Source organism: Gopherus evgoodei, unplaced genomic scaffold, assembly GCF_007399415.2.
Source record: "Gopherus evgoodei ecotype Sinaloan lineage unplaced genomic scaffold, rGopEvg1_v1.p scaffold_37_arrow_ctg1, whole genome shotgun sequence".
Lineage (NCBI taxonomy): Eukaryota > Metazoa > Chordata > Testudines > Testudinidae > Gopherus > Gopherus evgoodei.
Genome location: NW_022060049.1, coordinates 3,124,519 through 3,147,238, shown reverse-complemented (window position 1 = coordinate 3,147,238; position 22,720 = coordinate 3,124,519). Strand labels below are relative to the sequence as shown.

The 22,720-nt window shown below is 48.0% G+C and overlaps 1 protein-coding gene across 5 annotated transcripts in view; it reads left to right on the top strand.

Moving 5' to 3' along the window:
- Positions 1-3,891: 3,891 nt before the first annotated feature.
- Positions 3,892-22,720, top strand: part of MAP2K7 (mitogen-activated protein kinase kinase 7) — a 58,522-nt gene continuing 39,693 nt past the window's right edge. The window contains exons 1-2 of one of the 5 annotated variants that reach the window (XM_030545358.1): positions 3,892-4,082; positions 17,007-17,054. In XM_030545358.1, the coding sequence (XP_030401218.1) occupies positions 3,959-4,082; positions 17,007-17,054 (172 nt within the window). In that variant the 5' untranslated portion in view covers positions 3,892-3,958. The remainder of the gene's footprint in view (positions 4,083-17,006; positions 17,055-22,720) is intronic. The other 4 variants (XM_030545359.1, XM_030545360.1, XM_030545361.1 and 1 more) reach the window with 4 other exon arrangements.

Sequence of the window (22,720 nt, the reverse complement as noted above, 5' to 3'; positions counted from 1 at the left end):
CGGGGGTGGGGTGAGGAGGTGGGAGGTGAGCGGGGGTGGGGTGAGGAGGCGAGTGGTGAGTGGGAGTGGAATGAGGTGGCGGGAGGTGAGCGGGGGTGGGGTGAGGAGGTGGAGTGGGAGGTGAGCGGGGGTGGGGTGAGGAGGTGGGAGGTGAGAGGGGGTGGGGTGAGGAGGTGAGCGGTGAGTGGGAGTGGAGTGAGGTGGTGGGAGGTGAGCGGGGGTGGGGTGAGGAGGCGAGTGGTGAGTGGGAGTGGAGTGAGGTGGTGGGAGGCGAGCGGGGGTGGGGTGAGGTGGCGGGAGGTGAGTGGGAGTGGAGTGAGGTGGTGGGAGGCGAGCGGGGGTGGGGTGAGGAGGCGAGTGGTGAGTGGGAGTGGAGTGAGGTGGTGGGAGGCGAGCGGGGGTGGGGTGAGGAGGTGGGAGGTGAGAGGGGGTGGGGTGAGGAGGTGGGAGGTGAGAGGGGGTGGGGTGAGGAGGTGAGCGGTGAGTGGGAGTGGAGTGAGGTGGTGGGAGGCGAGCGGGGGTGGGGTGAGGAGGCGAGTGGTGAGTGGGAGTGGAGTGAGGTGGTGGGAGGCGAGCGGGGGTGGGGTGAGGAGGTGGGAGGTGAGAGGGGGTGGGGTGAGGAGGTGGGAGGTGAGAGGGGGTGGGGTGAGGAGGTGAGCGGTGAGTGGGAGTGGAGTGAGGTGGTGGGAGGCGAGCGGGGGTGGGGTGAGGTGGCGGGAGGTGAGCGGGGGTGGGGTGAGGAGGTGAGCGGTGAGTGGGAGTGGAGTGAGGTGGTGGGAGGTGAGCGGGGGTGGGGTGAGGAGGCGAGTGGTGAGTGGGAGTGGAGTGAGGTGGTGGGAGGTGAGCGGGGGTGGGGTGAGGAGGCGAGTGGTGAGTGGGAGTGGAGTGAGGTGGTGGGAGGCGAGCGGGGGTGGGATGAGGAGGTGGGAGGTGAGCGGGGGTGGGGTGAGGTGGCGGGAGGCGACCAGGGGTGGAGTGAGTAGGTGAGCGGGGGTAGGGTGAGGAGGCGAGTGGTGAGTGGGAGTGGAATGAGGTGGCGGGAGGTGAGCGGGGGTGGGGTGAGGAGGTGGGAGGTGGGAGGTGAGCGGGGGTGGGGTGAGGAGGTGAGCGGTGAGTGGGAGTGGAGTGAGGTGGTGGGAGGTGAGCGGGGGTGGGGTGAGGAGGCGAGTGGTGAGTGGGAGTGGAGTGAGGTGGTGGGAGGTGAGCGGGGGTGGGGTGAGGAGGCGAGTGGTGAGTGGGAGTGGAGTGAGGTGGTGGGAGGCGAGCGGGGGTGGGATGAGGAGGTGGGAGGTGAGCGGGGGTGGGGTGAGGTGGCGGGAGGCGACCAGGGGTGGAGTGAGTAGGTGAGCGGGGGTAGGGTGAGGAGGCGAGTGGTGAGTGGGAGTGGAATGAGGTGGCGGGAGGTGAGCGGGGGTGGGGTGAGGAGGTGGGAGGTGGGAGGTGAGCGGGGGTGGGGTGAGGAGGTGAGCGGTGAGTGGGAGTGGAGTGAGGTGGTGGGAGGTGAGCGGGGGTGGGGTGAGGAGGCGAGTGGTGAGTGGGAGTGGAGTGAGGTGGTAGGAGGCGAGCGGGGGTGGGGTGAGGAGGCGGGAGGTGATGGGGTGGAGTGAGGAGGCGAAAGGCCAGAGGAGTCCTGGGCTGGCCAAAGCCCTGCCCTGATCCCCGCCGCCTGCCTGGAGGAGCCCTGGGCCAGTCGCAGTCATGCCTCTCTTCCCCTCTTTTCTCCTCCCCAGACCCAAGCCATCCAGATATGTTTTTAATTATTATTTGGACTTTTATTATATAATAAAAGAATTTTTAAATTTACTTCAGAATTGTTATACAGACAACCTCTTTTACCAAAAAAAAGCACAAGAAACAATAATAAAAAAGACAAGAACATGCAAAGCACCTTTTTTGTGTTTCTATTCTGTTAGGTCCAGTAAAGAATAGAGATAACGGTGCATGTTTTTATTATTGAGTCTGCATCCCCCACCCGCAAACCTTACATGAATAAATGACAATGATTCGGATGTATATATGTGCATATCACTTAATTAACTTTAGGAAAAATACATAATTTTAGGAAAAAGTGTAAGTGCAGCCACCAGCAAGAGTTAGTGGGCACACTCTAGGCCACCCAAAAATTGGTTGTGAGAACCCCTGTTTTAGTGCATTTTTGGAGCTCCCCTCTGAGTGAGGCGAGCAGCTTAGGCTTGAATCCTGCACCAGGCTCCAATCCCACAAACCTCAGTGCAGGATCAGGGGCTTGTGGGATGCAAGGTCAGATTCAAGTGCCCTTGAACACGGGTGTTTGAGCTCATTTGAAAGTCTGGCTGTCATGTGCCACGATGGGAGCTGCTGGACACTGAGCGGGATAGGGATGGACTGGGGCCCCTATTCTGGGGCAGGGAGAATCTGGGCCCCCAGTTTTGGGCGGGTGAGTCATAGGGGGGAATCTGGGTCCTAATGGGTGGGGAGTAGGCTCCAGGGGAGAACTTGGCCCCTATGTGGGGAGGTGAGCCCCACAAGGGGGGTTAGGGGGAAATCCATTCTGGATGAGGGAGCAGTGAAAGCTGGCTCTTGATGGGACAACCAGCCCCAGCTAGAACTTTCTGTGGCTCCTTGGACTCCCAGATCAGATGCGTGTTGGGGAGTCCCCAGGCGATGCTCTGGAACTGCTCCCCACAAAGCCAGTCAGGACTTTGAGGAGCCTCCTCTCCCTTGGAGCAGACTTGTTCAGGGGAAGAAGCTCACATGGCTTCACCTCCTGGGTCTCTTCTTGGAGCATTCAGCATCCTCTGCCCCTCCGTGCGCTTCCCACAGCGAGTCTGCCCCAGCGGGGTCCTGGGGGGGCCACAGGGTCCTGCACCCCCACTTTGCAGTCGGACGTGACTCTCAGCCAGCCAGTAAAACAGAGGTTTATTCAATGACAGGAACAGGCTCTAAAACAGAGCTTGTAGGTACAGTGAACTAGACCCCTTGGCCGGGTCCATTCTGGGGGTCAGTGAGCCAGACCCCCCACGTCTGCACTTCACTCCTCCTCCCCAGGCAGCTTTAGACTGACAGCCCCCTCCAGCCCCACCTCCTTTGCTCAGCCCCTTTCCCCAGGCCAGGAGGTCACCTGATCTCTTTGTCTCCAACACCTTCATTTGGCACCTTTGCAGAGGAGGGGCCCAGGCCATCAGTTGCTAGGAGACAGAGGGTCAGGCATTTAGGTGCACTGGCCCTTTGCTCTGCCAGATACTTAAGAACTGCCATGGGGACACTGAGGCACCAACACAGTACTCAGAGAAAACATTAAGAACATTCCCAGTTGGTCACAGGCGGAGGCACAACTGCTAGACTGGGGAGTGTTGGGGAGAGGGGGAGTTGGGGGGAGGGGCAGGTTCCCCATGCTGCGGTGGGAGGGGGAGTTGGGGGAAGGGGCAGGATTCCCTTGGGGGGGATAGAGGTGGATGGGCTCCGTAAAACCCAAGCCCTGGAGTCTCCAACCAGCTGATTGGGAGCGCATGCGCATTAAGAGTCGCCCGACAGGCTACCCAGACTGAAATACCCAGGAACAACCACAAGAGGGCACCAGAATCGTATGCGCAGCGGAGTCTTCGAAGGGTTATAGCCGTTGGGGGCCATGGACGCTATGCGCATGCGTATTACACTTTTGCGCCTCCTGCAGTGCAAGACTTTTGCCAGCAGGTGACGCTGCGTGATCATCACGGCGCATGTGGTCCCTTTTCAGTTCGAGGGCCTCGCCTCAACGCGCAGGGGGCTCTGTCGAAAAGCTGCGCGCGGACGCATGCGTATAAAAGCCCCTCGTAGGTGGTGGGTGTGTGGTCGGATTACGGCGGCGCAGCTGGTTCAATTCCACGCCTGCGCAGTCCGGCTCCCCAGGCGGTACGGCGGCTCGGCAGGCTCATGCCGCGCCTGCGCAGTGCGGTGTTTGTGTATTCTGGCTGCGAGGCGGCGCTGGCTCCGGGGGAAGATGGCGGCGTCCTCACTGGAGCAGAAGCTGTCCCGCCTGGAGGCCAAGCTGAAGCAGGAGAACCGGGAGGCCCGGCGGAAGATCGACCTGAACCTGGAGATCAGCCCAGCCCGGGCCCGGCCCAGTAAGGGGGGGGCGCGAGAGGAGGGGCCCTGGGCGATGACAGGGGCCCCGGGGCGGGGCCTGAGGGGGGCGAGGTTGGCAGGGGAGGGGTCTGAGCTCTGGGGGTCTGGGAGGGACCCCGGGATGACAGGAGCGCGAGGGGAGGAGTCTGAGGTCTAAGGGTCGGGGTAGGGGGCCCCGTGGGAGGGGGCGCTTGAAGACTGGGGCTCTGGAGGGGAGGGGTCTAAGGGGGGTTAGGGAGGGGCGGGACTTGAGTGAGGGGGAGGCGATTGAGGCCCGTGCGTAAGGGCTGTGAAGGGCCTTTGGGATGACAGGTGGGGTGGGGGTGAGAGAGTAGCCACAGGGATCTGTGCAGGGAAAGGGGGCAAGGTGAGTTTTGGGGATGGGAGTTGGGGGGTTGGAGAAGGGGGATAGGGAGAGCCCTAGGTGGGGAGGGGGTTGGGAATCTGATAGAGGTGGGCCTGCAGTTGGGATGAGGTGGGAAGGGACTGTTCCAGGGAAAAGGAGGGATCTGGGCTGAAGAGGTTGTTTTTTGGAGTTGAGCAGCATGGTGGGCCATGATGGAGGGAAGAAGGGTGTGGGACCAGCAGATGGGACCCCCTCTTTGTGACAGTTTGTTTGTGATGAAAGGAGGAGAATAGGTGGGACTGGGATCACAATCAGGTGGGGGGGGGAATGAGGGGTGAAGGATGATTGGGAGTTTCTCCATATTCTGGGAGAAGAGGGAATTTTGAGGTGAATAAGGACCTCCCCCAAGAGGCATGGGTACAGTACAGCAGGGAGTGCTGCTGCTGTATATGTGGGAGAGGGATGCTCAGGTAGAGATGACAAGAACCAGTGTTGCCCCCTACCACCAGGCTTATACGAGGAGGAGAAGGGAGAGGCCACTGACTATGCAGGGTGAGTGAGGAGAGAGTGAGTTGGTCAGGTTGCCTGGTATGTGGCATCCCATTTGTTTGGAGACAGGATGAGGGGTTCCCCATATGTGACCTGTCAACATTAATGATGAAAGTGCTTTTGGGGTGGTCATCTCCTGAGGCCTTAGGAGAGGGGTATGTGTGCAAGATCCTGAATTGGTGGGTGTGGGAATATGGTAGATGATCTTATGGGTGGGATAGAGTCTGATTTTTTTTTTTAATGTTCTGAGCATGCAGTGATTTGGGTGTAAATGTTAGCTGTTCTTATCCTGTCATCTGGCACCTCAGCCAGACTTGCAGCATGTGGTGAATATGTCTGTGTCAGTGCAAACTGACTTGTGGCACACTCGAGGCTACCAAAAGGCAAATGTTAGTCCGTTGCATAATCATGTGAGATAGTTAGATGTGGAAATGTTTGTGTCCTTTCTGCTTTGTGTTCAGGCTAGTCAACTAGAGAGGAGGAACAGTGCTTTTACCTCTGAAGCCTTGTGTGAGGCATGACGGGTGAAGAAAGCATGTTCTAATAGTGAATAAGGCAGTGGACTAGGACTTGGGAGACTGAGGCACTGGGTAGATTAAGTGACTCAAGGTCTGTGCCTAAGGCAGTATTTGAACTCAGGTCTCCCATCTGTGATATGTTGATAATACCACCCAGCTTGACAGGGCTTCTATGAGGGTAAAGTCCCTTAATGAGTATGAGCAGCTCAGATATTGTGATGAGGGCTTTTAAAATTATTAGAAAGTGGATTGTGTAATTAATTGATGGTTACATGATTATATGCTCACAACAAGGCTTGGGAGTACTAGATTCTGCTGCTGGCCCAGTTACCTATCCAGCAATAATTTCTGGAGAGCGATTGCAAGGTGATGAGTTTTCAAAAGTTACTCGTCAAGCAGGCTCTTAGCAGCTGCTTCGCTTCTTTTCCTCCATGGCACAGAGTTGGTGTCCATCTCCCCAGTTAATTGTGTATCACCACCTTGAAACTGTTCATTGGATGAGTGCTATCCTGAGGTTTTTTTTTTGTTTTAAGCCAAAAAACTAATAAATTAATTTTAAGCTGATCTATACCAGTCTCAGAAAATCATCATAGAAATTTACTATCTAGTAACCCAATCTACTTGCTCAGCTGTACCATGGAGATGATGAAAAATCAACTATCTACTTGCCAAGTACAAGTAGAACTTTCAAAGGCTGATCTGTATGCACTAAACATGGACTGTGTTTGAGAGAGAGATTTTAATGCTTTCTCTTAGTGACAGTGAGACAGAGAAAGGCAATGAGCATCCTGGATTCCCATTGCTTCAATGGCAACTGAAGACACTTGTTACCTTGGAACGTCAGGCTCGCTGTCGGCATAGGCTGGAATGTAGATGGCTCTAGTGTCAGGAGGACGATGATTCTGTGTTGTGGCATCTTTTGAAATTCATTTTTGTTCCATGTTGGAATACAAGCAAAGTCTTTCCAACATTTTTGTGAACATGAAATTGTTATGTCTGGTTTTGGATCAAAAGTTGAGGTTTTCTATTCAGGGAGGTTTTTGGGTCCATGTAGGTGGAGGGGTGGTGGAGAAGCATGTGAGTGTCTCATGCTGTATAGCTTAGTGGTTAGGGCACTGGGCTGGAATGTGGAAGACCTGTGTTCTAGTTCCTGCTCTACCTGATACAGAGCAGAGTTCTTCATCCCAGATCATTCTAAATCGGGCAAAGTGAGGACTTGAACGTGGGCCATCAGGCTATAGAGTGTGAGGGTCTCTGTCTTTCAAGTCCTGGACCAAAAAACCTTCCAGATGATGGTCAGAACCAATACATGTCCACAAAATGTTTCAGCTTTGATGATGAAAGTTCATTTGATAAAAAATGGTTCCATCCAACTCCAGTTGAACCAGGGCCAGTTCAGCTCTTGTATGAAAAGATCCATGCTGTGGGTGAGGGGATAGGTGCTCATCTTGGATATCATCTCATTTAACGTGGGCATTGATGTCTAGACGCTTAGGCCTAGGCTCCAACAGTTGAGGACTCCTGGGTTCTAAACCTGGTTTACTGTGTTACGCTGGGCAAGTCAATTTCTCCATAATTCAGTTACCCCAGTTGTAAAATGAGGATGAAAATAATCCTTTTTTCGAGCCTTTTGACAAAGTACTGCTCATTTTTTTTGCAAGACCTCAGTTAAGGGGTGGACTTGTGAGTCTATAAGGACTTGAAGGATGTAGGTACCAAAAATTATTATTTAGGATGCTTCAACAGGACATGACTTGGAGGAATAGGCTGAATGGTAAGGGAAGACTTCCTGCCTGTGAAAGCTACTAGCCCAGTGGCTCTCAACCCTTCCAGACTATTGTACCCATTTCAGGAGTCTGATTTGTCTTGCGTACCCGCAAGTTTCACCTCGCTTAAAAACTACTTGCTTACAGAATCACACACAAAAATACAAAAGTGTCATAACACACTATTACTGACAAATTGCTGACTTGCTCATTTTTACAATATAATTATAAAATCAACTGGAATATAAATATTGTACTTCCAGTTCAGTGTATAGTGTACATAGTACAGTATAAACAAGTCATTGTATGAAATTTTAGTTTGTACTGACTTTGCTAGTGCGTTTTATTTAGCCTGTTGTAAACCTAGGCAAATATCTAGATGAGCTGAGGTACCCTTTGGAAGACCTCTGCGTACTCCCAAGGGTACACGTAACCCTGGTTGAGAACCAGTGCACTAGCCTGTGCAATGGTCTTACCAAGGAAATATGGTAAAAGTCCCCTTGACATTGACAGAGCCTTGGAGAATGTACTGTAGGAAGCAATCTTGCATTTGGGCCCCAATGAGTATAGATGAGAAGCACCCTATTGGGGCTTTTATCCTGCTTGGAGATAGTGAAATCTGTGCTTGTCTTAGCTGCTCACTTCCTTCTTGCTCCCACTATTCTGTTGCCCCAAAAGAAACAACCCATCAGCTGGTCCTCAGATCTCTGGCCTTGCTGCCCAGGCTGCCTAGCTTCCTTGAATTCATCTGTTGGGCTGGAAGAGCAGGAAGGCTTTGCTGTGTCCTGCCTTTTTGAAACTCATTGGCATGTTGCTTCCCTGGTATTGAAAATCAGTAACGAGGGTGGGCAGGCAGCTAAGCTCAGGCCCTGATGCTGGTCATTTGGTGCTTGGCTCGGCTCTCTTGGCTTGTTATATGAGGGAACTGGAAATGCCGAGATAGGGAATCACAGTTGTGCTTATTCGAGAAGCTCAGCAAAGAGGGTTTTCATAGAAATGTCTAAAGGGCTCTCAGGAAGCCCACTTAACACCGGCAATGGGTGCATCCATGTCTGGGCACTGTTGATTTGCCATTCGTGATCCGCAGTTCAAGAAGGCTTTATATCCTGGGAATTCTAGAAGCCTGCCAGAATGCTGATCTGCCCACTGAAGGGTTAGTATCCAGAAGAATTGTCCAGATTGGTTCTGGACGACAGCCATGCTAGTGGATTGAGCTGGCACAGTAACAAAGGAGAGTCTGAAGGAATAAAGAAAACTGATCTGGTTTCTAATTCAGTTTTGTAAAAGCAGCACAGTGTTTGGCTTAAAATTGCAGTGGGAACTCTCATGTCTAAACATGGAGTGTCTGCAACCCAAGGCTGAGAATCTGTGAGTGACACAGGCTGTCATTGCCTTTTCATTGCCCAGGTTGAGTTAAATACGAAAACAATCAGCATAAATAGTGACAAGTAAATTGGACTTTAAAAATCATCTCATTTGTTATAAGCACCAGTAGCGTTAGTGACAAAAAAAGAAATGAGCTTATTTACCAAATGACAATTTTTAGAGTATTATTTATATTCCAGTGATATCTACATGCCCTATCCAGCAAGGAGTCTCATTGTGTTGGTTTCTGTTCATACACATAGTGAGGGACAGTCACTGCCCTGAAGAGTTTATCATCTAAACAGCCATGGGTGGGAGGTGAAACAGAAGCATGTAGAGGGTAAGTGACAAGCCCAAGATTACCCAGTAGGTCAGTGGCAGAGCCAGGAATAGACCCTAGATCTCCCAAGTGCCAGTCCATCTGCTGTCCAGTGCACCACACTGACTGGCTGGACCATGCTGCCTAGAGAATACCCTGATGTGGTGTCTGAGGATAAAATACCCCCCCCCTTTTTTTTTTAAAAGGGTTCAGATGGCTTTGTCTATACACTAAACTCTTCTACTGCAAACAGTTTTTAGAGACACTTGTCAGTATGGTCTAGAAGCATTTTTGGTGATCATAAAAAAAAATACTTAACCTGCTATTAAGTGTTGTGGTTTATCTTTAAAGAAAAGAAAAGGGCTATTTTCCTCGCTTTGGATGGCAGATATCTTCCTGTGTGCAAGGCCAACAACACACCTAAGAACCAAAAAGTGAAACCAACTGCAAACAAAAGTGAAACTGACCAGTCTGAAGTTCAGTTTGTGCCAAATTGCGGAGGCGCAAGCGTTGGAAAGAAAAAATTGCCATTAATGATCTCAGGTGTGTGTCAGGAATCCAGCACAGGATGACTCTTGGCTGGCTGTTGACCCTTTAAAATCTGAACAAATGACAGTTCCCGTTTGTAATCAACACGTTGCCTGCGATATCTTACAACCTGGCGCATCAAAAGAAGGGCAAGAAAATTTTTTAGGAATATGGACCAGCTTCCATATAGGAGAGATTAAAAAAGACAGGGGACTGTTCAGCTTCTAAAAGATATAAGTAAAGAGGGATCTGATAGAGGTCTATAAAACCAGGAATGGTGCGGAGAAAGTGACCAAGGAAGTGTTGTTTACTCTTTCACATAACACAAGAACCGGGGTCACCCGATGAAATTAATAGGCAGCAGGTTTAAAACCAACATAAGAAAGTACTTCACACAACATGCAGTCAAACTGTGGAACTCATTTCCAGGGGCTGTTATGAAGGCCAAAAGTATAACTGGGGTCAAAAGAAAAAAATCCGTAAGTTCATGGAGGATATGTCCATGAATGGATATTAGCCAAGATGATCAGGGACAAAACACCATGCTCTGGGTGTCCCAAAGCCTCTGACTCTCAGAAGCTGGGACCGAATGACAGGGGATGGATCACTCAGTAATTGTCCTGTTCTGTCCATTCCCTCTGAAGCATTTTGCACCAGCCATTGTCAGAAAACAAGATACTAGGCTAGATGGACCATTGGTCTGACCCAATATGGTCGTTCTTATGGTTTTAAAAAGATCTGTACGAGTAGACTCTTTTGCCTGTGTTGAGTCCCTTGGATGGATCAGTGCCTTAGAGATGAAAGAGCTTTGCTAAGTCTAATATGGAAAAATTTCCAACTCCCTAGGGAGGCCAGTGGAGGATTGTTCCATGTGGAATTTCGCTAATTTTCAGTTTAAATGTCCCAAGTTTGAGGCTTCTGCTGCTTTCCTCAAGACCCTTCTACAGTCTAATAGCTCTTCTTGTTGGGAAGTTGTGCCCCCACCAATCAAGCTAAATCTTCTTCTGTGTCACCTCATGGCTGCTATGTGCCACTTGAATTCCTCCTCCTCCCCTCTGGCAGGCAAACCCTCTTTCACCCTTCATTATCTTGTAACCAGGCTACACAATTGAATCCTCTGATAGGGACCTTGGGGTTTTTTTCCACCTTTCTCAGCTGTACAGAGTGTGGATTGCCTGCTGGGAACATCTGGGCATGCTTTAGTCTAACCCAAGGTATTGAGTTCATTACAGGAAGTAACTGGATGGAATTTAATGGCTTGTGATAGGTGAAAAGAGCAGACTAGAGGATTGAATTGGCCTCTTCTGGCCTTAAACTCTGAAATAGGTTGTTATTCATTGGACACTAAGGGAATCTGTCCGCTCCAGTTAGAGGGCTCTGGGATACTGATGCTGTCCTCAGAGATGGCTGAGATTCCATGCTGTGAAACCAGGACTGAGAGATGTTTGGCCCATCGGCATTGCCCTCTGGTGACTCATGCAGACTGTGCATCAATAGCTGCTGGCAGAATGCTACCTCTTTATATTTGGGCTAAATGAATCGGCGAGAGCTGTAAACAGCTCTTGTGTGACTATTGAAATGATGTCTGCCTCCCCCAAGAACAGTGTTGCCTGGGATAGTTTGCACAATGCTGATCAGTCTTAGGAGAGACTCCCCCAGAGGTGACTGTGCTTTTTGGTTGCTCTGTTTGTGATGTCTTTCTTCTCAGATAGCCTTGAGACTCTTGAAGTGGTAGATTTAACTGCATGCACTGTGGTGGAGGCCCGAATAGGAGTCTTGCTGCTACAGCCACCAGCATCCTATAGCCTTAGCTGAAGCTGATACTACTTTGCAGGACCAACCTGTTGGGCAGCTAAGCTCTGTTGCCTGTGGAGCATGGTCTATGCTTGAAAGTGAACAAAAGTAACTTGCTGGGCCTAATCCTGCAGCCTGCACTCGGGTGAGTAATCCCATTGAAGATAGCAGGACTGCACACTTCAGTAAAGGGAGGCTTATAGGATCAAGCCCAAATCTTAATGGAAGGATGTGTAGATTGCTGCATTTTAACTGAATCCAGTATTGAAGGGCTTATTAAACCACTCAGTGCTGAGTTCAGTTTTCTATTTCTCCTTCCTCAGCTGAGGTCTTTCTTAAAGCTGCAGGGCCTGAATTCTGTGACCAGTTTGCAGGTGGGGGGTGGAGCACACCAGAGACCCACCCCTCCCATGTAACTTCACAATCTAAAACAGACTTGCTACTGGGATGTTCCCTTGTGCCGTTGGGTTAAATTGAGTAAACGAGAGAGAAATGTGCTCTGGTGAAGAAACCAGAAAACAAAAACCACTTCAGCCCGGTGAATTTCTTGGGTGTTTTAGTTTTTTTTCATTTTTTTTTAAACAGCATTTCCTCTGTGAAGTATTTCTCCTAGCATCAGTAAGGAAGAAATTTGGAAACATCAGGCTTCAATTGCTTTCTGTAAAGGAAAAGTGTCGCTATTTTAAAGGGAAGCTTTGAGAACATTAAGAGAGACTTTTATTAGATCTATTAAGAAACAAGTGGAGAATTATCTGTCAAGAAACATACAGGGAAAGGTTTGAAGGGGTGGAATCGGGATATTGAAGAGATGGGAGTGAACCATTAGTGGGTTTTGGTTTATTAGCATCAAGGAACTGCAAGGAGGTGGATCTGATGATGAGCTTCTGTATGAAGCTAGCCAGCTCATCTTACTTTCTCTGTCATCAGTGCTGAATTCAGGTTGAAGGTGGTTTCGAAGCATAGGACTGGAAGGGTCCTCCTGGTTTGAGAAGTCCAGTCTCCTACTGTCGCAAGCAACGCCAGCATATCATCCTGTTGATAAAATCATCAAGCTCCATCTTAAAGCGAATTAGGTAGTTAGCTCCCTTTACTCCTATTGTAAGACTGTTCCAGGCTATTCTTATTCTGTCATAAATGTGAAAACCACTGATCAGTGCTGCAAATGGATGCTGTAGCTATCAGCGTGAGTTTTCCTGACTGGACCTGCCTAGTATTGAAGGGAAAGGTAGAAAGCAAGCAATCAAAATAGGCTGAAATCACAAAATTTGATCATTCTTCTGAAGTAAAGTGTGAACATTGCTAAGAGTTGTTGAGCAACAAGAGAGAAGGGATTTGTGCCCATCTCTAAAAGACTAGAAAATTGGTTTCTTTGGATTTAAGATCAAATGTCCCATTGAATGAAATTCTTGCTATTGAAATGGATGAACAAAATGCGTGATCCTGAAGCAAGGCATTTTTTGAGGTTGCTGTTGTCAAGACCATAGCCACAGTGATTGTGTAAGTTCCTGCTCTCTTCATTCACAAATGGTCTTAGTTTGCCGTTTGAGACGAGGACGAAGATCAGTGAGTGATTATGGCATAACAACTATCAGATGGCAGAGAATCATTTTGTGTGTAGTATTACTGGCACAAAAGAAGAACAGTTCAAAGAAATGATTGAAGCAGTTTGCCCTGGCTATGCTGCTTCTAATGGATTGAAAGTGGCAGGTCTGTTACTAGACACTGCGAGTGAAGAAACCGGGGGGCAGGGGGAGGAAATGATGAGCTTAAAAGGTTGATGTGAACACTTTTTTCTCTCTCAAACATTTTTGATCCTCCTCGGCATGATACAGCCCCTCTAAACTTGTCTGCAAATCCTGTTTTGCTTCAGATCCCTCCTTGAGATCCAGAGATGCCTACAGGCAAATGCCAGTTGATAGATTCAAGCAGCTCGATATATTTAGTTTAACAAACATAAGGTTAAGGGGTGGCTTGATCACAGTCTGTAAGTACCTACATCAGCAACAAATATTTGATGATGGGCTCTTCAGTCTAGCAGACAAAGGTATAATATGCATAAGGGATAGATTTTTTTTTTTTAAACAGTGAGGGTAATTAACCATTGGACCAATTTACCAAGGGCTACGGTGGATTCTCCATCCCTTTTTTCTTCTTTTAATCCCAGAGCATCTTTGCAGACACTGGGAGCAGTACAGCATTACCATTCATTCCTGTCCCTGGCTTGTCCTGGCCATGACATCCCTGCCATCTAGTGGGTGGTTGGCCTGTAGGTCGGTCTTTCTGTGTCTCTTCCCCCCCCCCCCAATCACTGGCAATTTTAAAATCAAGATTGGATGCTTGTTTAAAAGATCAGTTCTACCCCAAAAGGAATTATTTTGGGGAAGTTCTGCGGCCTGTGTTGTATAGGAGGTCAGACGACATGATCACAGTAGTGCTTTCCAGCTTTGGTACCAGTACATAGAAAGCCAGCAGAGATTTTTGCTCTTGATCTTTTACATTTCTTATTTACATATAAAAGAAATCAAACCAACACAGCGCCTTCCAGCTGTGTCCACATCTGGCCTATGTTAACCTTTGTTCTTATTCCCATTTTTTTGAGCTTGTGGTTTGTGGTACCACCTGCCATAAAAATCATAGGCCAGCCCCACCCCCAATCATGAGACTGGCATAAAAAACATGAGATTTGGAAAAAAATATGAATTTGATGTTTCTTATTTGCCTTCTGGTTTTGGAGCTGTTTTGGGGGTGGGAGGGGTCACTTTTTCAGAGCCCCCCCAACTTATTTTCTTTTCTAAAAATGAAAGAGGAGACTCTCCTGTACACACACAACTCCCAAGAGTGGGGCCTGAAGGAACATTACAGAGCAGTTAAATCAGTTGGCAAGGCTGCATTCGTTGCATCTTGGACCATAAGCTCTTCAGGTCAGGGACTGACCCTACCTAACCCTAAGGCTTCTGCTGCTCATGGAGCAGGAGAAGCTTCAAGCCCCTGAACTACAATTTTGGCAGAGACATGAAAGAGCTGCTGATGTTCACCTTCTTATTTGAAGATGTGAACACATCCACTTAGAGCACAACTGAGAAGTGACTGTCCAAATGGCCCCGGGGAAGGGGGCTATATGTTCATTGTGTCTTAGTGGTTCCCAGTCAGATGGGCGTGGCCGTCCCTTAATTTCCAGTGCTACAAACTAAGCCTGGGGTCTGAGTCAAGCTGGATCCATTCCTCCTTGGGCATCAAGTGACCCTTGGTGTTTCCTGTCCCCTTAGTGCATTTGTCCAGGCATAATTGATTGGAAGTTAAACCATCCTGGTGATACACAAGAAGGAAGTGAATCCAGTGCTCCCTATGGGCTAGGAGGAGAAAAAGCAGGGAAATTTTATTTTAGTTATTTCAGTCAGCGGATCGGACTCCAGCACATATACTCCTCAGGCCTGCCTCTGTAAGTGAAGTTGCTCTTCAGAGCAGAGCTGTGCTTTGTGCCTACGTGTGCATTTGCTACCCGTTTTGGATTCTGTACAGTTCTCTACACTTCATTTAATTCTCCTTTTACAGGACGCTCACTGAGCTGGGAAGTGAGGGGTGATGTGAGATGGGGGTGACCACTTCTGTTGAGGTTGGGGGAGGGGTGGAAAAGTCAGGCATATGCCTTCTGGGGTTGTAATTATGGCGAATGATTTGACAGACGCCTGCCTGCATCCGTCAGAAAGAGTCTCAAGCAAAATTTCCAGACCTGATGAACTTAATGATGAGCTACTGTCTCTTAGTCCTGTCAGGCAACTGTATCAGAAGGGTAGCCATGTTAGTCTGGATCTGTAAAAGCAGCAGAGAGTCCTGTGGCACCTTATAGACTAACGGATTGGAGCATGAGCTTTCGTGGCGGAATACCCACTTTGTGCATGCATCTGACGAAGTGGGTATTCACCCACAAAAGCTCATGCCCCGATACGTCTGTTAGTCTATAAAGTGCCACAGGACTCTCTGCTGCTGTACCACTTTAAGCAGCCAGGAACAAAGTTGAAGCTAGACAAATTCAGGTTGGAAATAAGGTGTATATTTTACACAGAGAGTAGCTAACCATTGGAACAATTTACCAAGTGTTGCGGTGGATCCTCCATCACTGACGATTTTTAAATCAAGGTTGGATGGTTTTGTAAAAGCTCTGCCCTAAGAATGATTTTGGGGCAGGTCTCTGGCCTGTTATACAGGAGGCCAGGCTAGATGATCACAAGGGTCCCTTCTGGCCTTGGAATCTGAGAGACCCCTGCTGTGCTTTGTGTAAGTAACATGTTGGTACTGTATGAAATCAGTGCAGCCAGTACTAAATGGATTGGAAGCTGGCTAATTGCTAGATCTCCAGAAGTAATTGGTCCAATGTTCCTGTTACAGTGCTATTTGTCAGTGATCCTGGAGATAAAATGCGTGCTGGGAAAATTTGCAGCTGACGCAAGGGTTGGTTTAATGGTGAGTAGTGGTAAGGACAGATCAGTTATACAGAGTGGTCAGGATCTCTTGGTGAGCTGGACTCATTTGATCAACATATGTTTTTAGTACAGCCTGATGGAAGATCATACACCTCGGAACAAAGAATGTAGGTCATTGTAATGGCATGGGGGACTGTATCCAGGAAAGCAGTTTCTCTAAAAAGGACTCTGGGTCATTAAAGATGATCAGTTGAACATGAGCTCTCAGTATGGTGCTGTGGCTGAGGGCTATTGCGCTGCTTAGCTTTATAGATAGGGGAATATCAAGTAGGGGCAGGGAGATGGTGTTACCTCAGTATACAGTATTAGTGAGAGCATTGCCAGAGGCTGCATCCAGTTCTGATGTCAACACTTCAAAAAGAATGTTGAAAATTGGAAAAGGTTCAGAATTGGGAAGAGGGTATGGAAGAGACATGAGGAGCACAATCTCTCATAGATTGTCAGAAAGATTAGGAGCTGGCTTGATCATGGTCTGTAAGTGGGGAGATGAGTTCTGATAGTAGAGGGCTCTTTAATTTATCAGACAAAGGCATCGCTTGATGCAGTGACTAAAAGATAAATTCAGACTAGGATAAGGTGCAGTGGAATTAACCATTGGAACAATTTACCAAAGGCTGTTGTGGGTTCTCTGTCACCTGAAGTCTATAATTCCAAGATTTGACATATTTCTAAAAGATCCTGCCCTGGCTTAACCAGAAGTTATTGGACTTGATTCGTGATTGAGTGGGTGAAATGTGGCCTCTGTTGTTCAGGCGGTCAGACCAGATGATCACAATGGTTTCTTCAGGACTTAGATTAATCCTGCAGACTCTGTTGGGAAGGAGGTGGAATCATGAGCCTCTCCAAATTGTAAGCAGCCCAAACAGTGTGGTGGGGCAGAACATGCCTGACTTAATGGGAGGGAGGTAATAGGGACATGGCCCAGGTAAGTTGGCAGGGTGGCTGGGGCACCAGCATAGAGGAATGGCCTACAGAGAGTTTGCTGCAGTGGAAGGAGATGGGAAGGGAACAGCTGCTGCCTGCACATTTGAGACACTTGGGGAATGGCTGCCCAGGGCTCCGAGGTACTTCACTGTATGGTGCATCCCATTTTTTACCTTATCTGTCGCCCTCTGTTGGTTTCTCACCATTCTCCATCCCTTACCCTGGAATCAGTTCGCCCCCCCGCCTGGAATATGATTTGATTTCTTTTGATGACTCGATTGTTTCTGTTGTGATTTATCGTGTTGTTTTTTTTTCTTCCTTTTCCCAATCCAGTTATTGTGATCACTCTAAGCCCTGCTCCCGCTCCGTCCCAACGAGCAGGTACCAAACTTTTTATCATCGTGGCTTGGATTTCCTGCATCATGTACTTAACGCTTCCTTCAACTGCATAGAAATGCCACCTGTCTGACTTCCCTCCTGTCTGTCTCCTCCTCCCCTCCCCCATCTGTCCCATATCCACCTGTTACCACCACCATTGATCCAGCGTACATGACCATTTACAGCTAGGAACGGCATTAGGTAAGGCCTCCTATAGGAACATGGCTCTGCTTGCCCACATGCCTTCCTGGCCCTCCACCACCGGAATAGCTTTGGCCACCGCACCTGCCATCTGAGGCTCTCAAAGCATATTCCAGAAGCAGGTAAGTATTAACCCCCCCCCAGACTATAGGTAGGCAATCCTGGCCTCCACCACTGCTGTGCAGCCACTTCTGGGCTGGAATGCAGCAGCCATTGAACAGCACACACCAGTAGTGTGCTGTCAGCATTGTAAGCTAGCAAGTGAAGAAGAATCCCGTGTCGAATTGAAACTACCGCAGCGATGTTAGGAAGGCAAAATTTTTCCGTGTTGAAATTCGGTCAGGACATTTGGGCTGACGTCCTTGTTCTCCGGGTGCTGTGCACTCCTTGATAGCCACGAGAGGCTGGATTTCTGGGGAAGGCTTAGATACTGTGTCGATGGCACAGGTGTGAATTAAATATGGTGGATGGCCACCAGGTGGCTTAGCACAGAAGCGGGAGGTATTTTGATCTGCCTTCCACATAAAATCCCTGAAACATTTACCTTCCCATTTGAAGAACCACCCGGGACCTCTGGAGGAATCTTAAAGTATGATTATTATTTGTATTAGAGACCTCCAACTGAGTTCCACTGTGCCAGGAGCTGCATACACACAGGTGCGAGAGTCCCTTCCCTGAAGAATTTAGTCTAAATAGCTGTGTGGGTGTGAAAGGAAGGGTTATTCTTGCCATTTCACAGATCACACAGGGAGTCCCACTCTAATGCCTTAACCACAAGACGACTCTTGAGCTGTATGGGCCTCCATATCTCTCTGACTGGAGCAGAGAGCTTCCCCGAGAGTCTGACTCTCAGAGGAGTGAAGTGGCCCTTCCCAATTTTCACCATCCTGGACTGAGTCTTTTGTATCTCCTAAGCTAAACAGAACCAAACCAGGTCAGTACTTGGATGGGCAACCCAAGAAGTGGTGTTAGTGGCTTATTAGGGAGTACTCTTCTACTGAGTCAGTTCTGAACACAGCGTGCTCTCTGCACATGATGTGCTGCTAGAGTGGCCATCTTCTGGACAAATGCCCGTCTGGCCTTGTCCCCAGCGCTTACACTTTCATCCTGCGTCTCACATTATTGGGTGTGTTTCTTAAAGCCTCAACTCTTGGAGTCATGTGATTCCACGAGGATCTCAGCTTTCTTCTTTTTTAAATAATTTTTCAGCCTTTGTGGCTGCAGAAAGAAGCTGAAAAACATGAATCCTAAAGGCTCATAAATCAGAAAGCAAATAAAATGTTGAATAACATAAACGTTATTTTATTCCAAAAAAAAAAATCCTGTGTGGTGTGGTGTGGTTTTATTTTATTTTATTTTATTTTTTTTTTTAAGCCAGTCTCATGATTGTTGGGACCAAACTCATAATATTTGAACACTGGAGCTTGACCACACAGAAAGGAGTTTACGACTTCTTACAGTCATTAAGATCTCCTGTTCTCTTTATGAGATTTGAGGGGTAGTCCTGGTTTCTACTCTCCAGTTCTGTTCATTACATCCAGTCTGCCTAAATTCCCCTTGCAGCTGCATTGGGAACAGGTTTCTTCACTTCCTGCCCTAAACTGTTATTTAGAGATGCTGTGCACTGTTAAGCAGCTCTTGCGTTCCACCCCAGATTCAGCCACATTTAACTGTCATCAGTGAAGCAATCCCAACGTTGGATTGTTTTGCAGTGATTTGCGTTGCTGTGCACTGTTAAGCAGCTGTTGCATTGATCCCAGAGTCAGCTGCATCTGAGAGTAGCAGGTGAAGCAATCCCACTGTTGGGTTTGTTTTGCAGCTGGTTAGTCTAGTGTTCTGGGATCCTTCAGGATGAAAGGTTTAGTTTAAATGGACAATGACCATCTGACATGTTTCTCCTGTGTTTACATCTCTCCCACACACCGATGTCAGATTTTAACACTATGCTGATAGACTTTGCAGATATGTCCTGCAGAATTTCCCAGACAGTGAACTGTGAAATAGTATTTATTTTTATTTAAAAATTTTAGTTGTCTCTTTTCTAGGCCAGAAAAAGAATACAGTATTTGTTGATTCCCAGCCTTGAACGTATTGCATTGAACTGTCCACTCCTGAAACAGTGCAGTGAACACATGATTTCATTGCAGCAGGCAGAATTCGGATGCTAGGGCATTCCCACCTGCATTTCTGAGCCTCCTATTGGTGACCACCCTACCTTGACCCAATCTTTTCGAAGCATCTGTATAGAAAGATATCAGAGGAGTAGCTGTATTAGTCTGGATCTGTAAAAGCAGCAAATAGTCCTGTGGCACCTTATAGACTAACAGACATATTGGAGCAGAGCTTCCCTGGGTGAATACCCCTTTGTTGGACAGGACTCTTTGCAGCTTGTATAGAAGATATCCATTGCCCCCATTACGGCAGCAGTCTGGGAATCCAGACACCTTGGTTCTGTCCGGCTCCGCTCATGTCCTCTGGGGTGACGTTGGCCAAGTCCCTCACCTCCCTGTGCCTCTCTTTCCCAGCTCTCAAATGAAGGTGGAGCTACCCTCCGTCGTTAGGTAGATAAGCATTCACTGCAAAGCTGTGGAGAGCTCCAGTGGCTATTAATTGTATTATTTATACAGCTGTCTCTCTCTCTCTTTTTTAATTTTTATTTTGAATGCTCCCCTGCCACCAAGGTGCTCAGTAGCCCAGGAAGGTTAATTAAAACCTTAGTAATGGAAATAGAACTCAGGAAACCCTGACTCCTAGTGGCCTGCCCTAAGCATTAGGCCACACTCTCCTCCCAGAGCTGGGGATCAGAGAGTTCCTCGCTCCAAGAGCCTCAGACTGGGGTAAGACTAGGCTCAAAATCTCCTTTAAAACCCAAGCCTCTGTGCACTTTTCATGTAGCTTTTTGCCATGGGAAGCAATGCCTTGTGCATCATGCCTATAAGAGTCACATTCAAACCCACCATGTTCACAGTTAAAGGGGGAACTGAAAAGCTTTTCAGTCTGCCAGGGTCAGAGTTCATAACATCCATTGCTGGAAAATCACTGAGCCCTCGTGCCCTTAAGACAGGGAAACCATTTAATTCCCAGTATTGCTGCTGTGGTCACAGAAAATGCCGACTTGGGTCTTGGCAGGTCTGTAAGAACCTAAACGTTTAACAACAGCTGTATGGTGATGAATTAAGAATGACATTCACAACCCACCCACCAAGAAAAAGAAGAAATTAATAACATCTAAAAATAAACAGATCAGAACAATGAGCAGTTTGACTCTGCAAACAAGTGCCAAAGACTCCCCATTGCTATTGATTTAATGTGGAAGGCACCCAGATACTATGGGGATGGGTAGCAGAGTCAGACACTCTAGGTAGATTTATAGGACAGCATGTCTGCGCTTATGTTGTGTCACTGCTTTGATGGGGGCAGTCTATCTTTAGAAAGCTTTACTGATCACTTTTAAATCCCAAATATGTTAGTGTTATTTATTTAGCTGGGAATTAGGCAGCTGTTGAAATTCAGTGGAATATGGATCCCATTTGCCTTGAGCTTCTTGGAAAAATTTGACCTATTTTTATTATACTAGCACCTGCAAGCCCCCAGCAAGACCAGAGGCCCAGTGTGCTGTAGAAACACAGAGGAAGAGAAAGTGCTTTCCCCCAAGAGCTTACAGTTGAAATAGACACAGAGGGACTTTGGCCCTCCTCTAGCGCTCTCCATCCAAGGATCTCAACATGGTTCGTAAACATTCCTCCATTTAACTCTCTCAGGCCCCCTCTGGGAAACAGGTGATGGATGTGTTTGGATTGCTTCACCCAGTATTTAAATGCTGCCACTTCTGGGGTGGAACTCTGCAGCACTTTAACAGCATAATTGTTTGCAGGCAGAAATTACATTATTGTATCCAGCTGAAAATTCAAGAGGAGGATTTTAATGTAGGCCATCTGCAACTACTCAAATTGAAATTTTGCTAGGACACTAGGGTTAAAACAAAACCTCCCTCCTAGGGGAAATGTCATGGAATTTTTAAGGAGTACAAATGGTCAGGATGTTTTCAAATGACAGCAATTTCTGCAGCACAGCACTCCCCCACTGTGGCGTTGGAATTGGTACTGAGCACCTCTGTCATACCCTGAGGCTTCTGGGGTCTCCCATCCAAATTCTGACCTGACCTAAGTTTGTTTGCTGGCTGCAGGCTTGTTATTTCAAAGCAGCTCAGTTACGTCCCATAAAACTTTAATCAGGAAGTCATTCATGCAAGGTGACTGACTGGCAGGAGGGGGAAATGTAATTTGCTATTGAAATTCTAATTCATCAAATAAGAGTTCCCAAAATGGTGAAGACTAATTCCCAGCTCTGTCCTGTTTAGACCCACAGTGACTCTTGTCACCACCCAGTTTATCTAAGAGACAATCAGATTCCTGCAGAAATGTTTATAATAGAGACACTACATATCCCAGGTTGGTTAGCGTAGACCACCCCTGTCAGTCAGGATCCCAGGAATGATCCTTGCTGACTGGGGTGGTCTGATCTGACCAGGCTGGGATATGTAGTCAGTACTGCTGGGTTCTGTGTCCAGCTGTGCCACTGATTTCTGTATGCGGCCTGCTGTCTCTGTTCCTGGATTCTATTTTGAGCTCTGCCACTGACTCAGACAAGTCACTTTCCTATGCTCAGTTTCCCCACCTGGAAAATTGTACCTAAGTCCTTAGCTCACCAGGGTGACTGTTGCAAAGCACTTTGTGATCATTGGATATTAGGCCCAATTGTTTAAAAGCCCTAAAAAGGTACAGTTGACTCCTGTGCAACTTCATAATGGACCTTTCTAATGCATTTGTAAATGTCCCTGTGCACAAATAGTTTATGCACACTATCTGGGCGTGGGGTGAGGATTTTCACAACTGATTTGGGAAGTCCAGAGTAAATTGATAATGCACCCATAACTAAAGGCAGCTTAACCTTTTCTTCTCCACTGACCTAGGGTATGTCTACATTTAAATTACTGTAGCACTTCAGTGTAGACACTACCTACGCTGACAGGAGGGGTAGGTAATCCACCTCCCCGAGAGGTGGTAGCTAGTTTTATGAAGAATTCGTCCATCGATCTAGCGGTGTCTACACCCGGGGTAAGGTTGGCATAGCTACATCCCTCAGAAGTGTAGATTTTTCAAGCCCCTGAAACAGAGCTGTGCTGATGTAAGTTCCCCGTGTAGACCAGCCCTTCTGTGCACACTTTCAGTTGCCATGAGTTTGGGCTTTGTGTAGTAGTGGTGGGGTGAGGAGTGGAGAGAAGAGTTAAGTTATTTTTTTCTGCTCCCTACTGACTCATGCATGATCGGGAAGCCTTCAGCTGGAGCAGATCTGCAATGTAAGGTCAGATCAGACTCTCCAGAACCCCAGTCCTGGGAGGAGCAGCCATGGGAGTTAAGCCATGTCAGCTGGCATGGCTTTATTTGTGCTCAGACTGCGCTAGTCCT